Genomic DNA, 17,045 nt, shown 5'->3' with positions numbered 1-17,045 from the left:
AATGCATTACTTAATAAATAAATAAAATTGCTGCACCCGGTGTAGATAATATTAATTTGCAGGGGTGTCCACAGGAGGTGGGCTAGAAAGGCTTTAACTTTCTGTAAATAGCTATGGATGATTTTGGAATCTTTTTTTTTTCTAAACATTGAATATTTGAGCTTTTTTCCCAAAAAAATTTTGAGAATATTTTTAATAGCTATGGATTTTGAATTTTTGTTTGATTGAAAATTATTTTATAGTTTATAGTGAATGGATTTTATGACGTAGAAGTTCACTCCATGATAAATACCTATTGCGTTCATTCTGTAATTATAATGTAATGTTTCGTGCTAAATGCATGAAAAAGTTGTAGTGGTTTACTTAATTAGATGTCATATACTTTGGCCTCATTCTTTAGCCCACGGATCGCTTTTACTTTCATGATCGTCCAAAGTGTTAATCGTCTTGAAAAAGTTCAGATCTCTCTCCTCCTATTTCAATAATATATTCATGGCTTTGGGAAGTTATCTCCTTATTATTAAAAGGTTGCAATAATTGAGTTTCAACAATCCCCTGTTGCTGTCTCCAATTTCGAGATAGAAAGAGAAAGTACGCTGTGCTGGCAAACTTAGACAATGTAACTTCTCGAATTTAGCCAAACTCGAAACATTCAAGTAATGATTAGTCAAATTTATCATATAACTGAAATGGACAGTAAGAACAACAGCAGACCCTCATTTCTTATTAAAAGACGAGTAGATTTATTAAAAAGAAGATCCCACATTGCTAAATGTTTTGAGGCCAAATAGTTTAAGGAGAAAGTACCTATAGCCGCGATTGTTACAGCTCTTGCCTCATATTATACTTGTTCGTCAATCCATGAGTATTTTCCAATTTTAATAATCCATCATGTCGAATGATAATATGATATATAACATATGAATATTAAACAATTACTATATACCATACTATCGTTTTGAATTAAATTAAAATATACATTCACATACATCATTATATGAAATATCATTTTTCGGCTATTTCCCATATGTCCATTCGACAAATTTTACTTTGGCAAAATGTTATTTGGCAAAAATATTTTCGGCCAATAATCTGCTGACGCCTTATTTCCTCACTATTTTCTTTTTTTCTGGTCTACAGCTGACAAAGACATATTTTACCCCAGCATATGGAAACATATGTATTTCTGTATTTATTTATTATCGGCACGTAGTAGTATTTAATAAAACTACGTGCTGTTGCCTTAATAAATACATGTACTCGAATTTTTCAGTGATGTCCTGAGGTCAAAGTTGTCTTTGTATAGCTAAGATACTATAAAGTATCCTCAAAAATGTTTGCAGCCAAATTACTGGACATTACTACATACATAGAATTGCAATACCTTTTTGTGCACTCCCCCTTTAAGTGATTATAAATCTTAAAATAAATAAAAAAACACTTCTTGAGGTAGTATTATTTGAAAATACATCTGTATATATTGTGTATTTCCTTCATGCACTAATCAAGCAACTACTTGATTCCTTATTTATTTCGTTCTTTTATTCCAAATAAACATTATGCACGATAAAAAGTTAATTATAATGCATTTTATTACCCTCTTAAGCAAAAGGCATTGTAAGAGTATTAATGCATCTTCTTTAATTGTGGAGTTTTCATTCAAGGACTTATACAACATCATGTACGAATATGTAAATAAAAAGTGGAGTAAAGACATGTCACTAATATATATATAATATATAGTACCTAATATATCCCAAATCCGGGGCATCCACAGGATTATATATATATTTTTGGGTTGGGGTGCTTAAATTTTGGAATTAATTAAAATGATTAAAAATTTTCAAATATTAAATTTATTGGAAAAAATGTCAAAAATCCATATCTTTTTACAGAAAAGTAAATTTTTTGGGAAAAAAAATTTATAAATACAATTTGGGAAAAAGTTTCAAAATCTACAGCTATTAAAAAAAAAAATTGGAAGAAATTTTCACAAATTAAATTTGAAACATTACATTTTTAGAAAAAAGAAATCCCTAGCTATACACAGAAAAGTAAAGTTTTTCTAAAAAAATTTAATATCTGAATTTTTTTTCTAAAAAAATTTTTGCAAATATTTTTTATATTTTGTATAGCTATGGATTTTTGAAATTTTTTCCTGAAAATGTAACTTGAATTTGTTTACCAAAAAATTTATTTTTCTGTGTATAGTTAGATATTTTTTTTTTCTAAAAAAATAATGTTTCAAATTTAATTTGTGAAAATTTTTTTCAAATTTTTTTTTTTTTTTGAATAGCTGTACATTTTGAAACTTTTTTCCAAATCTTTGTTCTGTACTAAAGTATCATCCATACTTGTAATAAGTATATTAAATAGCTTGGAAAGCATTAGCTAGCAAAACAAGATAAAGGTTCAATAAATGCTATTAATATTTTTAACCAAAGATGGTTGCTATGGTTTGTTGCATCAGATCAATAATCTTTTGATGTATATGTTCTTTCAAAAAAGGGTCTCTGGGGTGTATTTGCATAGGAAAAATTATGATTAATTACTTATATTATAATTGTAATTAACTTATGGTGTGCAAAGATTAATTCTATTTTTATGACGTTCATACGTGAAAAACGGAATAACAAGACTCATAATTCCTTGATTTGACATAGATGAATAGTAGATTCAATGGCATTAGCTTTTTTTGTATTCCTCTTAAAATTTCCGAAGAGTCGTTCTAAAATACAATCAATTATAATTAATATATATTTTCTGGTAATAAATAAATATTAGAATAGTATAATTTGTAAAAGAGACCAATGTGCGTTGATTGCACCAGAATCATGTTAGTTGGCAAGTTCTATTATATACTAGTACATTGAAATCCTGAAAACTCACAAATTCCATAATGAATGAAGGTTATTAATTGAAATTAATGCACATTTCTTTATATTAAAGCATTAATAATTACTTACAAAATAGAACATACCTGAGCTCTTTAGCTTCCGTGCAAGTCGAGAAAGGACACTTGAACGTGATTTACTCATTTCCATGCACGCACTCCAAGCAGTTGGGCGTCTCCAGGAGCACCGTCTACGCCGTCAGGAAGTCCGAAACGTTGGAGAGGAAGAAGGGGTCTGTTAAAAAGGCCAAACTGGACACGGGTGAGTTAAGGAAAACAGCATAGTTCAATTCCCTGAAGTCCACGAGGGTCCATGGAAGAGATATCGGTGTGACACATCTGAGTGTCCACAGAGCTATCAAAAAAGGGGGTGGAAAGAGCCTTACAAGGGCAGAGAGACCACTTTTGACACCAACATTGAAATAAACATTTGAATGAGTCTTTTGAACTCTTTTTTGACACTTTTGGCCTCATACAGCCATGATGCCAATCCTTTGACTACTTTTTTTCGTGGATCTAGAGGGGAAAGCCTGTAGTGTCCTTCATCAAATCATAAAATCCCTTAAAGTCACTCTCAGCCATCACCGGCACGCCATGCCAGATGACTACTTCCGCAGTGGGCTGTCAGGCCTTCCGCCACCGGCGGGAAGCCATCATTGTCGCTAAGGGTGGCTATTATTAAGAGAGATCATACACACGTATATTTATAGTATTAATTTCATTGATATTTCATCGATAATTATTCAATTATATCTTATTGAAGTTTAAATTCAAAGTGTTCAATAGGATATTCCGTATTTGTTTTGTTTTGAAAGCGGTCATCATTCTTTCTTAATTCTCCTAGAGGACACATCTATTAAATATATATGTTGTATCATTACAAATGAGGTAAAATAATGTATTAATCATATTCTGTGATTGTAAAAAAAGACACTTAATACAAATTTTACTTGGGGAATTACTTTTTATTTTGTTCTTGTAGCAATATGTTCAAATAGCTGAAATATTCTATAACATATCAGCTGGGATTAATTTACTATTAATTTGTAAGTTCAAATGTTATTATACTAGGGTTGTATTTACATAATATTTTGGACTGAAGGAAATAAATGCTTTAAAATTATTGTATTTAGGAACTTTTAATACTTCTAGTTGTTAGTAAAATACAACCTATAATACTTAATTATTTATTTAAAGTAGTATAATAATTCGATATTCAATTAAAAACCAGAATTGATTTAATTATATAAAATTCATTGTGTGGGCCCAGATTGGACGTAAAATGTAGAAATGTCTGGAGAAAAGGGAACGTTTGATCACAAGGTGCGTAAGCTATATGTGCCACGAAAAGGATTTTTTTTATTCAAAGGCGAATTTCTCTCGAACCAGTTATCAAATTAAAAAAATAAAATCAGATTCTCAAAGCTTTATAGATTTTAATTTATTTCATTAAATGAAATCACATCCAACCTCGATGAAAGTATCTATACGAGGCTGTAAGCGCAAGTAGGCCTTTGGCAAATCCTGGAATTCGTTGTTGATCCGATTGATAAGTTTGTCTTGGTGTTGATGGAGTTTGGTTGGTTTTTCGTTCGATCGCGCCCCTCCCCACACAAAAAATTGATTCAGATCCGGCAAGTTTAGAGGCCATAAGTCCGGCGAGATCAAGTTATCAAAATTGTCTTGAACCATTTGAGACTTTTTTATCGAGTTGTGGCAGGCAGCCGAGTCCTGCTACAACATGTAAGGCCCTGGTTGGCAACCATATTCATCCATAGATTCACCTTGGTATCTAGCATGTCCAGGGAGTGGTCAGTGTTGACTCTGAGTTATTGAGGGAACATATGAGGAAACATAACGTAGATTTCGAAGCTAACCTCCCCAAATACCATAATGTGGGTTGTTGGCCCTCTAAAGGACTCAAATTCCCTGTTAACCTTGCGAACGAATGTCTCACTGAATCCCAGAGTTCGAGTAATTGATATGTTGTTGCTCCAGGGCCGGATTCCAAGAAGGGGTTCCGTCCCTTTTCGCAATATTTAGGGCAACGAATTCGTCAATTGATACAATATTTTCCAACTGGTTCAGATTAGGAATAGCTATCTAACAAAAAGAAAAGAAGAAGTATGCTTAAGTATCCACGCTTGCTCAAGATAGCACCTTAAAGTGGCGGCATAGAATGCTTTTCCACCCTGTATGTACGACTCAGGAAGAAGAGTGAAGGTGAATCTGTTGTTTTGTTCATAATAAGCAGTCTGTTATTTTTGAGCTCTCCAAGTTTGGACAACGTTTATATTAGAGTTATGCATACGTAGAGTTTTGCTCTGTGTTGATGACAACTAGCACTATGAGGTAAATGCGAGAAACCGGGAGGAGAAGAGAAGAGTCGTCTCTCCTCTCTGTGCCCTGTTGTATGTACTATTCTTTTTCCCTTTCGTATTAGCCTTAGCGTTAATTGCTACGAATAGGAAAAAGCGTTTTGAAGTTGTGTGTCTATGTACAAATAAAATATTGTAATTCATAGTACGAAATACTTATATATGTAATATGTATGTAGTGAAGAGTTTACATAGGCCTGCTCTTTGAAAAATTCATTCCAGGGTTTAGACGTCCATCAGTTGTGTGTGTCTCTGACACAACTGTCTTCTTTATTCCTTGACATCTAAGTAAATAACATTTCGTGAACGACTTTCTCGAATCATCAATCATGGATGAGTACTCATCCTCCACGACCTCCTCTTCCTCCATACGAAACATTTTTGTTCAAAGGGCAGGAGCCTTTAAGAGAAAAAGTATTAAAAAGATTCACGGCCATGCCTTTATTCAAAGATTCTTTAAGCAGCCCGTGTTTTGTGGACATTGTAAGGACTTTATATGGTGAGTTTTTTTAATTTTTTTTTTTTTAACAATTCAAGAAAATGAAGAAATGTTTTTCCATATCATAATACACTTACTCATAATATATAGTCGAATGTTGGTGATTGTTGTTGACTCAGTTACTCATCTTTATAGTAGATACTAGTAATGTAACGGATCCTTAAATTTATCTTCCGTGTTCTATGTGAAAGTTTGTTCTCAACGGATCCTCATCTAAATATTAGCAGCTTTGATCTGATTCCAACTCAATTTTCCTCCATTAGGCTGGAGCTACGGTTCTTTTACTGTACCTATGTCCTTTAATAGGCGAAGGACAGTTTACTTTTTCTAAGGAGAGGGGGGAGGGATATTCAAATTTTGTCGGGATATTTGGGACCAGCATTTTTTAAAAATATTTTCTTGATGTGAAACATATTTCCTAATGCCGAATTTTTAACAATACCAGACCAATCGTTGTTATTTAACCATTTCAACACATAAAGTATTGAAGTCCATCGGAGGATCTTGACTTATTTAGGAAATAAGAAAATTAACTATTTTTTGAAACCCAAAGAGTATGTTTATGATGGACTCCTCTGCTACATCCTCAAATGTCACAACTTGAGCATTCTGCCTGTTGAAGACAGGGTCAACAGTATAGGTATTCTCATCATAAAATACTTTTCTCTCCTGTTCTGTCAATGCGCCGCGGAGACTTTCCTCTTGTCTTTTGTAGAGCCTGGTCATCACACTGATGGGGACTTGTTCCTTTTCCTGGACATGTCAGCATTGGAAGAATCCGGCTTTTTCTTGAAGGCCGTCTTCAGGCGGTTGACGGACACTGAGAGTTTCCTTCCTGCTCCTGGAGAGTGTCTGAGGTCCTCCCCGACCTTCAACCACATGCAGAAGTTGTATCTCGTGCTCCTTGAGGCCCCAGTCTACTCCCAGATGGCCTTTTAGGACAATCCCGCTGGGAGGAGCGCTATAGTCCCAATTCTCTTCTCGTACTGTGTGCTCATGGTGGCGACTAGGAATTTTTTTTTCTTAGCAATGGACACCAAAATGTGTGCCACAACATTGATCATAGGAAAATTGTAAAACAATCATTCTTAATCTCTTAAAATTTGCATAATAAAGATAAGTAAATAATAACCGCTACGTGTTTTCGGCCTGCCTTTTTAATAACATTTTCCCCCCTGCTTCTTAATTTTGTCAGCCGTTGTATTTCCTGTCCTCTCTTTTCGATGTCATTGGTCAATACTTAATACAAATTCATTTTTCACGAAAAGTTATTTAACATATTTTGATAAAGGGTATGCGGGTTATCCATTTTTTTCATTTTAGTGAAATTACTTGTAGGTACCAAGATGAAGTATCAAATAAGGGAGTATCTCTTTCTCTAAGGAGCTTGTTTGAGGAAGTCTTGTGAATACGAACATACTTTTAACATAAACATAGTAGTCCTATGAAGCTATTATACAAAACCTTGATTATCGACCTCCTCTCTTATCAAGGGTTATTAATTAGTATGACTATTTATATACATATTGTATATGTACATAAATATACCTTATCACTTTTTACTCAAACTTGCATTATGTCATACTATTAACCGGTAGATACTTCTTCATATATTTCCATTTGGGTTATTTTGGAGTGGAGTCCATTTATAGAAAAATATTCCGATTTTAATGAATTAAGACTGATCATAGGCCTTTGCAATTGTCAAATCAGTTATTAAAAATATCCTAATAAATTGTTATACAATCTTATTATTAAACCTGGTCAGTAGGTATATCGTATAAAATCTAGGAAAAAGTTGTGCTTAATTCACCCCATTACTTTAGGCTCTTGACTCATTTAAATGTATAAAAAAGCTAAATGATAAAAGTCATTGCAGGGACATTCAAGGCTTAAGACAATCACTCTCCAACAATCGCCGTAATCACCGTTATGTCAGCTTCGGTATAATCAATGCAGACTTTCGAACAGTAAACACCGTCAAACACCCAGCATCAGCCATGGTGCTATATATTATTGCCTCCAGCGGATTGTGCCCCATGATCTGGTTCTCGGAGGCCTACATACTCACGGCAGTTATGTACATCGAGGTTTTCTTGGGAAACCTGATCCCCTGGGTCCAACCAAATTTACCCGATGGGAACGTCGTCCTTCAGAAAGATGGGGCACCTGCTCACACTAAAAAACTTATTCCGACCTTCTTAGCTAACAACATCGCTTTCTGGTACAAGAGAATGTGGCGGAATATAATTTGACAATAGCTATGTAGGATAAAAATAGTTTTTTTAACGGTTGTATATTGGTAGATAATCATTCCCGCGTTAAGGCTTCATTTATGAACATATACAGGGTGGTCAAGCTATCTATGCCGCCACTTAACGCGCTCTCTGGGTCAAACATAGGCACTTAGGTGGCTTTTTAAAAAATTATTAGATAGATTGTTCAAACCTGTACCATTTGGGGAAAAAGGAATCACTGGAATAATTCGTTGTCCCAAATATTTGCAAAAGGTATGGAACCTTCCTTAACATAACAATTGCTCGAACTCTGGAACTAAGTGAAACGTTCGTTTGCAAGGCAAGGAGGAAGTTTGAGGCCTCTAAAGGTAATTTTGAGGCAACATAAATACTTCAAAAGTCTCAAATGATTCTAAAACAAATTTGACGACTTCATCTCCCCGGATTTTTGGCCTCGCAAACTCGCGGGATCTGAATATGATGGATTTTTTGTGTGTGTCGGGTGCAATCGAACCACAGACCTACCAAACCTCCTGTAACATCAAAAAAGATCTTATCAATTGGATAAAAAGGAATTCCAGGATTTCCCAAGGGGCCTACTGGTGAAGGCCTACTCGTGCTTTCAGCATTATAAAAACAATGTAATTGAGGTTGGAAGTGATTTTATTGTATAAAATAAATCCAAATCTATCAAGTTTTCAAAATCTGGTTTTATTTATTTTTTAGTCTGATAACTGGTTCGCGAGAAAATTGCACTTCAAAAAAATCATTTTTAAATAAAAATGTTTATGTATTTATGAGATTTAAAAAAAGTTGTTTTTGGTAGTTACGGCATCATTCATACATATTGACATTTATGACTTTTTTATAATTATTGTTTATTTCATAAGCTGTTCAAAGAAATGTTTGTTTTTATGTTGTTGTTTTTTCGTAATATAAAAGTATATTTGTGTATATAATATTTAATATAATATATACTAATGAAAGTATTTTTTTATTATATTTATCAGGGGATTTGGAAAGCAGGGCTATCAATGTCAAGTATGCAGCTTTGTAGTACACAAGAGATGTCATGAATTTGTTACATTCATCTGTCCTGGTGTGGATCATGGCGCAGATTCGGATGTAAGTTTTAGCATATTTCTTTATTATACATTAGTTATACACTTTTGAGACTGCAATTTGAATACAGACTCGTTTAGAAGCTGCAAATTAAATAGTACAGATTATGCGTATAATATTCATACATATGTACATAATTTGCTGTTTTTTCCCTTGTAAAAATATAATTCAATGACTTTACATAATAATGAAAACGTGCATGAAATGTGGAATGATTTGTTAGTCAAATATACTTACCTAAGATTTTATTTAAAGATATCATAGTTAGAGATAGGACGGATCTTGGACCCGGATCCGAAGTACCTGGGTACGGTATATATACGGAACTTGCATTATGCAAAAATATCTGAGATCCCTACGGGTTTTACGGATCATAAAAAGGATTCGAGGGTTTTTTCGGATCTAAAAAAGCTTAGAGTATTGCGTAATATTTTATTCTTGTTTAAAAAAATATTATCATATCAAAAGTAGCATCTCTATTTTTCATAATTAATGATTGGAACTATATCCACATAAACAATTTCATCTTGTAGTTATTTCAGACGATGTTACCTGGTGCACAAACATAAAAAATTACACTTTATTTAGTTGTCAGCTGTCGAAGTTTATTCTTCATATTCTCTAATAATTGTTGTTAACATTTATTGTTTGGATACGAATTATTACTTATTAAACTGTGAACAATTATAAAGTATTATTGAATAATAGTTCCATAGCTCGAAAAATTGAAAAACTATGGAATAATTTTGGAATCTTTTTCTGTTTCTGTTCGGTTGCGAGATACTCTAACTGCGCCCCATGTTTTATTAAGAATAATTCAGATAATAACATACAATTATGTTTGTATTAGTAATAACATTACGTTATTTATTGTTCGGGCATCAGTAGGCAGTAAAAATATAACCTTAATATGGATTCTTTTTTATTTAGTTAGGAACTTTAGGTAAAATGCTAATAAAATTATCCGTCTAATTTTGTGTTTGGAATTGGATAAAAAAAGTTCGGATACCCGAATATTTACGTCTAATGATCCGAACCGACTCAGATATGATATAATGTGATCCGTCCTATCTCTAATCATAGTTCTTTATAACTTCAACAGATGGCGTCGATTATAATTATGAGTAGAGGTATTTGGTAATATTTTTTTTAAAGGATAAGGAGTTCTTTTTTTTTTTTTTTTTTTTTTTTTTTTTTGTTTCATTAGTAAAAATAAGAAACTACAACTAACATTTTAGTTTCCCTTATAACATCTATATATATAAATAAATACATATTTCATTGACATCATTCTACTACGTATCTTTACAAAATGATGATTCACAGTTTATTTCAAATTAATTTAGGATAATCGAACTCGGCATAAATTCAAAAACAACACCTATAGTAGTCCTACATTTTGCGATCATTGTGGATCGCTTTTGTATGGCCTTATTCATCAAGGCCTCAAATGTGACGGTAAATTTTTAGTGGAGCTTCTTTTTTTTCTTTTGCTTTGTCTTTGTGTGTCATGATTTGTGTGATTGTTTTTGTTTTTTGCATGTTGCTTTTCAGAAACCTCTAATGTGTGGGACCTAGTGTTGTGTCGATTTTGTAGGACCTGTTCTATTGATCTAAAGGACTGTTTATCATTGGGACCGGTCCTTAATTGTCAGTCCTTTGAATTTTTTTAAAGATATTAGAAGATATTTATTAAGATTATTTTTTCATCATAATCAAGGTTAATAGAAATACAAGGTAATACCATAACCTTTTCCTACAAATGTTTCACTTCCACCACACTTTTTAATAGTGACCTCAAAATGTATAACTGTACCAAGAGTAGCTATACATCACCTTCCTTGACTATTGGCTTTCATAGAGTACCGCTGTTATTCTCTATGACGTAAAAATATGTCTGGCTTGCCTAGCAGTCTATACGGAACATCAAATTGAAAATTCTAGCAAGCCCGACTACATGATGGCATAACCAAGTATATCTATTAACCTTGATTATAATAAAAAATATTACAAACACATTATATTATTTCTTAGTTATATAATTTATTTTGTTATATAACGGAATATTTAAAAAAAAACCGAAAAATACCCTCAATGACGTGACGAGGGATCGATTTTACCTTCTTTAAGGACCGATAAGTGGGACTGTATTTGACTGGATGGGACTAGAATGGAGTGGACTGTGTTCCTTACTAAGTACCGACTCAACACCAGTGTTCCCATGACTTTCTTTTATATGTAAATATGCATAAAACCTCCCTTTTGACATATTTATTTCAAAAATATAAATAAATAAACATTGCATGTTGGCTTTTTTAATATTACCAATGTCTTTTTATGCACTCACCCTTTGGGAAAGCGAGTTTCATTCTCATTGAAAGCAGGAAGGAGATGCTCTTCTAATTTCAAGGAGGATTATACCTATCATGTATAATTTTTAACTTGTATATTTTTGAACTCAATAATCTACACTCCATGGATCGTCAAGAATGACTTGATATATCGAATTTATTATGCATTCAGGTGTAAATAACTTTACTTTATAATTAATCGCATCAGTCAGTAAATTTTTGCTCATAGAGTATTGTTTTTACCTCAAGAAGTCTGAAAACTTTATAATCCGAAATTACTGTTTTTGAGACCTACAGAATGGGACATGTCATATATTGTTTAAAAATAAATACTTTTTTTAAGTAATAATTCTTTAATAATTTTTTTAAGGTGCTTTAAAAAAAATGAAAATGTGTCTTTTCACTTAAAAAACAAGATATGTTTTTATCATTGTGGTCAAATATGAAACATTCTAAAGAAAGGTTTTTTTTTTTTCATTTTTTAATGCCTACAAGGTATTTTCCTCCATTCAGAAAAGGATACAGGAAAAAAAATTAAATATGATTTTTGTATCTAGAAATATGTATCTACAAATTATATTTGATGCTTTGGTCTTTTATATGTATGTTATACACGAGTATCCTTCTAGGCAAAAGATAATACTTAATCATATAGTTAGGGGTATTTGCAGGGGGAGAATGGTATGGCTGTTACCCCTCCACCCCAAATTAAGAAATTTTTGGTTTTTCTATGGACAGGGTCAATTTTTTTTTTTTAAGATTCCTTTCCTTAAAAAAAGGTCATTCGAGCAAATTATACGGCAGAGAAAAAAAATTAATTTTTAAATTTTTTTTGTGAAAAGCTGTGGATTTTTATTTTTTTTTCCAAAAATTTTTATTATCAAGAATAAATTTTTGAAATTGATTTCAATAAAATTAAACTTTATAAGATAGCTATAGATTTTTGAATTTTTTCCCCAAAAATGGAATTATTTGAAATATATTTTACAAATTAAATATTTGAAATTTTTTTCCAAAACTTAAACACTCCCACAAAAAATAATATATATAATTCTGCGGAGGCCTCGGATGTTCTAAAAAAAAAGCACTTTGTAGGCCACAAAAGTTTTAAAAAAATCAGATTATAAAGGTTATTTTCATATTTATTCCGGTAAAAGCACTCAGGGGCAGACCCTCTCATTCCAAGGGCAAAACAAATTTGTCGGCTAGTGTGATTATCTGTGTTACTCTTTCTCCTTCCTAACTTGCATGGTTACTGTTTTTAATTTCATAATTTTTTATTCTTTGTTTGTTCTTTACACCCGCATCCCTTTAGCATCGGAAGCCACATACATGGGTCAATCATACTTTTAAGCCCAGCAGTACTTTTTGCGATCAATGTGGCTCCATTTTGTATGGACTCACTAACCAAGGATTTAAATGTGACGGTAAAGATTGAATTCTCAACTTTCTTCTCTTTTCTTTATATAGACTTTGTTCCTTACTATCAAATACTTTATGCTTGCACACTATTATAATGTAAAGAAGAGGTTGGGCTCCTTTTTTTATTTACTACTACGTAAAGGTAGATTCACACATTGACGAGCGTCTTGTAAACTTGTACGTCGTATCAAATATTATAAGTTAAGGGATAATAATATTTGACGGGATTGGGAGTGTACCAATGCATCGGAATAGTATCGGCAGGAGTCTGCCTTTTTTGAAGTATCAAAATCGGCTCAATACCGCTGATTGGACCGATAATTGTATATGTATACTTATATATATACAGTATTAAGCAAAAAATTAAATATTTTTTAAATTTTATTATTTCCAATGGTCAACCAATAAAAAAAGGTGAGGATCATAGTATAGAATAACCTAGGATTAAGTTTAGAAGCAAATTCAAGATTTAAAAACCATGCATCATAACCTGACTTTACCCAATCTGTTGGGCAAGAACCAACTGTCAATTATCACAGGGCATGAGCTCTTTTATGTCCTTAAAGATCAAAAACATATCCTTTAGTATTTTTAGAAGAGTGTTTTAGTATATAAAATAATAAATTGTTGGATACAATTCAAAATTCAATTTCAGTTTAATTGGTACAGATAAGTATTCATTATTCAAATAGGGAGGGGGAGTGTTAAATGAGAAAATAAAATTTTCGGATGCAAAAGCATCTTATAAGCACTCTATAAAAGAAATAATTTCCGGCGATCGTTTGAGTATCCAAAGTATTTCGTTGTTCTACAATTTATTTTTCTTCAAAACGAACAATAAGGATGATATTCTTATGTATCATTTGAGAAAATGAACTTTAATGAAGCTTTTGAAATTCAACAACATAACTTTAAAATTCTAACTTCCAAAGTTCATCAACATAAAATTAAAAGTGAAAAATTCTGAATCATTTACAAATAGAGAATGTCGTAAAAAAAAGAAGTATTTTTCGAATGGCTATAGAGGTCAAAAAACGCCCATTGACGACCGAAAGTTTACAAATATAAGTTTTTCATTTTAATAAAACAGAAGATCAAATCAACAGGTCACCCAAAAAATTGGAAACCCTAGTACACACGCTAAAATAAGAATTTACTAGAAGTTGACCTTTTTTCTTACCTTTGACCTTATACATGACCTTCAAATGGTGCTTTATAAACTTAGAATGTTATGCAACTATTGCTTTAAGCATAAAAAGGGTTTAATGATCACAAGATTAGCGAGTTTCTTCTTATTACGTTAAAAATAGTTGATTTTGTTTTTATTCATGGGTGAAGAAGTAATTTTCGGCGTAGGGGTGGGCTATTTGGCCTGAAATAAAAAAAATGAAAAAGTTCTAGAGAGCTTCAAAGATTCACTAGTATCCGAAAAGTAGTGCTGAAATTAAATTCATTTTAACCCCCACCCCTTCATTAAATAGATCTTGAGTTGATAATTATGATTTATATCAGATATCTCACAAAAAAGAATGATGTGCTAGGAAATTGCCTGTTAATACTTTTCATGCCACCTTCATCGAAAATTGACTCCTGAGCACAAAGAGGAATAAACTTTTCTAAATTTCAACATTAAAATTAATTACAACTAATTACAATCATGATTGATATATTTATGTATTTCCTTCTCTAATCCTAATTAGTTGAAAGATAAAAATTAAAAAAAGTAAATTATTCTTTTATTTGTTAATATCATTCATTTATACTTAATATATAATCAGAATCGCCCATAAAGATGGTATTGAAACCGCCCTCAGCTTAAATTTTGTTATTGGTATATCCCTAGACGCAACGTTTACAGTTCGTTGTGGCAATGTGTTTGAACCCACCTTAAATAATAGTCTATCTACACGCTATCATCTTCTACTATTAATAACCTCTTACATTCCTTTTTTTTAACTCTAATAATCTTGGATTTTGTTTTCCTACTTTCCTTTAGCTTGTGATATGAATGTACATAAAAAATGTAAGGAGTCAGTTCCTAATTTGTGTGGATGTGATCATACAGAGAGAAGGGGTCGTATCAATCTCAAAATACATTGCTCAGGGAACAAACTTGTCGTTGAAGTCGTTGAGGCTCGTAACTTAATCCCCATGGATCCGAATGGATACTCTGATCCCTATGTCAAAATCAAGCTCATCCCTGATAATGGAGAGGTACTCAAAAAGAAGACAAAGACCATTAAGGCAAACTTAAATCCTGTATGGAAAGAAACGCTTGTAGTGTGAGTTCTTTTATGAATATGTGACATGCGTACATGTAACATTGTTATATATATTGTTTCCATTTCCTCCCTAAAGATAATCTTTCTCATTTTTTATATCTGCACTACTTCTCGTATCAAATATTTATTTTCTAAATTGTATGTTTCTTCCCCCCCCCCCATTACTTTTTTGAGGTATTTTTCCTTTCAGCAGGATCCTTAAAAAGGGTGGTTTATTGAGCTTTCAATTGCAGTTTCTCTTAGGATTGAATGATCTCTCATGAAATGTAAATCATATTTGAAATGTATGGTGCTCAGTACTTTTGCCTTAAAGTATTTTTGCCTCAAAGATATTTCGCTTAAATATATAAATACATCTGTTTTATACGTCTTTATTTGTTTGCTCTTGCCTCATATTATGCTTGTTCGTCAATCTATGAGTCGTTTCTGTTATGAATAGTCCATCATGTCTAATCATAATTACTAACGGAGAAGTGATTAGAACTTCTTCTATATGAATCGTTGCCGTGTTAGTTTATGTTTGTGCTTTTATTTTGCTAATTCTATTATCTATTTTGTCCTTAGTTTGAATTCATTACATGTTTAACTTTATTTGGTTCATACATTGAAAATTCGGAGCATGATTCCATCATTTTCCCAATAGAAAACAACCATTTAATGTGTTTTATAGTAATACACATTACATATTTTTATTTAAAAAAATTCAAGGGGACATCAATTTTAATCAAAAATAACAAAAACGACGTATCAATCTCATTTACTGATATATTAAGGCGAAATCTTCATGAGACAATATGACTTTTTAAGGGAAAATTAACTAGCAACGACAATTATAACTTCTAGCAAATTAAAATTTATCAAACCTGAGGAATAGAAATGATAAAATCCGCAGCACCTTATGCTGAACAAAATTATGTAATCCACTGGACATTTTTCATTTACTTTAAGGAACAAAGTTTAAACAACGATTTTAACTAAGAATGAACAATAACGACATTCATTTATTTATATATTTAGGCAAAATAGTTTAAGGCGAAAATACCTAGTGCCGAAATTTATATACTTATAATTATCTACGAATCAATTTATTTTCTTCTGTGCTTTAGATAAATTTCTTACTCAAAAATTTGTCTCAATACTTAAAAATTCCTGATTTGATATAAAAACATTAGTTATAGATTCGTAATCAGCGTCTCATGTATGCTACTAATTTTGGATATGGATCATGGAATACTTATAAAAAAGTATAGACTTGTGTAATATGCGTTTTAACTAGTTTTGAAGATTTTGTAAAAATTTACATAACGATGGTGTAGGATAAAATTTTCCTAGCTGAGTTTTTAAAAATATTTTTTATTACTCTTATTATAAATGAAATAATGTCCTTTTATCTAGCCAAATCTTATTTTTCATTTAAGTTTATTTTTATGATGCGCCATTTTCCTTCATGTGTTGATAAAAAGTGCCAAAAAAGGATGTTAAAAGAGGACAGTTGTACACTCGAAGCTATAACGTTAGTTTAAGAGAGCCAAAAAATGAATTTTGTCTTTTTGGAGAAATATTGAAAATGTTCAGATAGGGAATTTAGATTCAAAAGCCGCAATATGCATCCCATAACGACATTTTGAGATATTCGACATATCATTTATAGCTGAATTTTTAAAGCATGGGAAATAGGGTCATTTTTTTTCAACTTTTTTCGAATTTCGATTACGGCTACTTTGAAAAAGTTGTAATATGCTAATAAAGTAACCCATCCAAAATTTCATTTTCTTATGACATCCCTTTTGTAGCACATCTAGTTCAAAGTTTGAAAGACGTCAAAAGTTCATTATTTCCTCAATAAATATTAAAATACAGC

General features: G+C 31.8%; 1 protein-coding gene across 26 annotated transcripts in view; it reads left to right on the top strand.

Moving 5' to 3' along the window:
- LOC121119323 (Protein C kinase 53E) overlaps positions 1–17,045 on the top strand; it is a 98,225-nt gene that overhangs the window by 58,738 nt on the left and 22,442 nt on the right. For 9 of the 26 annotated variants that reach the window (XM_071889731.1, XM_071889720.1, XM_071889732.1 and 6 more), the window contains 3 exons: positions 9,018–9,132; positions 12,796–12,907; positions 14,899–15,184. In XM_071889731.1, coding sequence (XP_071745832.1) covers positions 9,018–9,132; positions 12,796–12,907; positions 14,899–15,184 — 513 coding nt within the window. Of the gene's footprint in view, positions 1–5,150; positions 5,771–9,017; positions 9,133–10,475; positions 10,588–12,795; positions 12,908–14,898; positions 15,185–17,045 lie in introns of those variants that run through there. The other 17 variants (XM_071889730.1, XM_071889719.1, XM_040713959.2 and 14 more) reach the window with 8 other exon arrangements.

The sequence above is a fragment of the Lepeophtheirus salmonis genome, chromosome 6 (assembly GCF_016086655.4).
Source record: "Lepeophtheirus salmonis chromosome 6, UVic_Lsal_1.4, whole genome shotgun sequence".
NCBI classification, from domain to species: Eukaryota; Metazoa; Arthropoda; class Copepoda; order Siphonostomatoida; family Caligidae; genus Lepeophtheirus; species Lepeophtheirus salmonis.
This window is presented reverse-complemented; position numbering and strand designations above follow the sequence as displayed.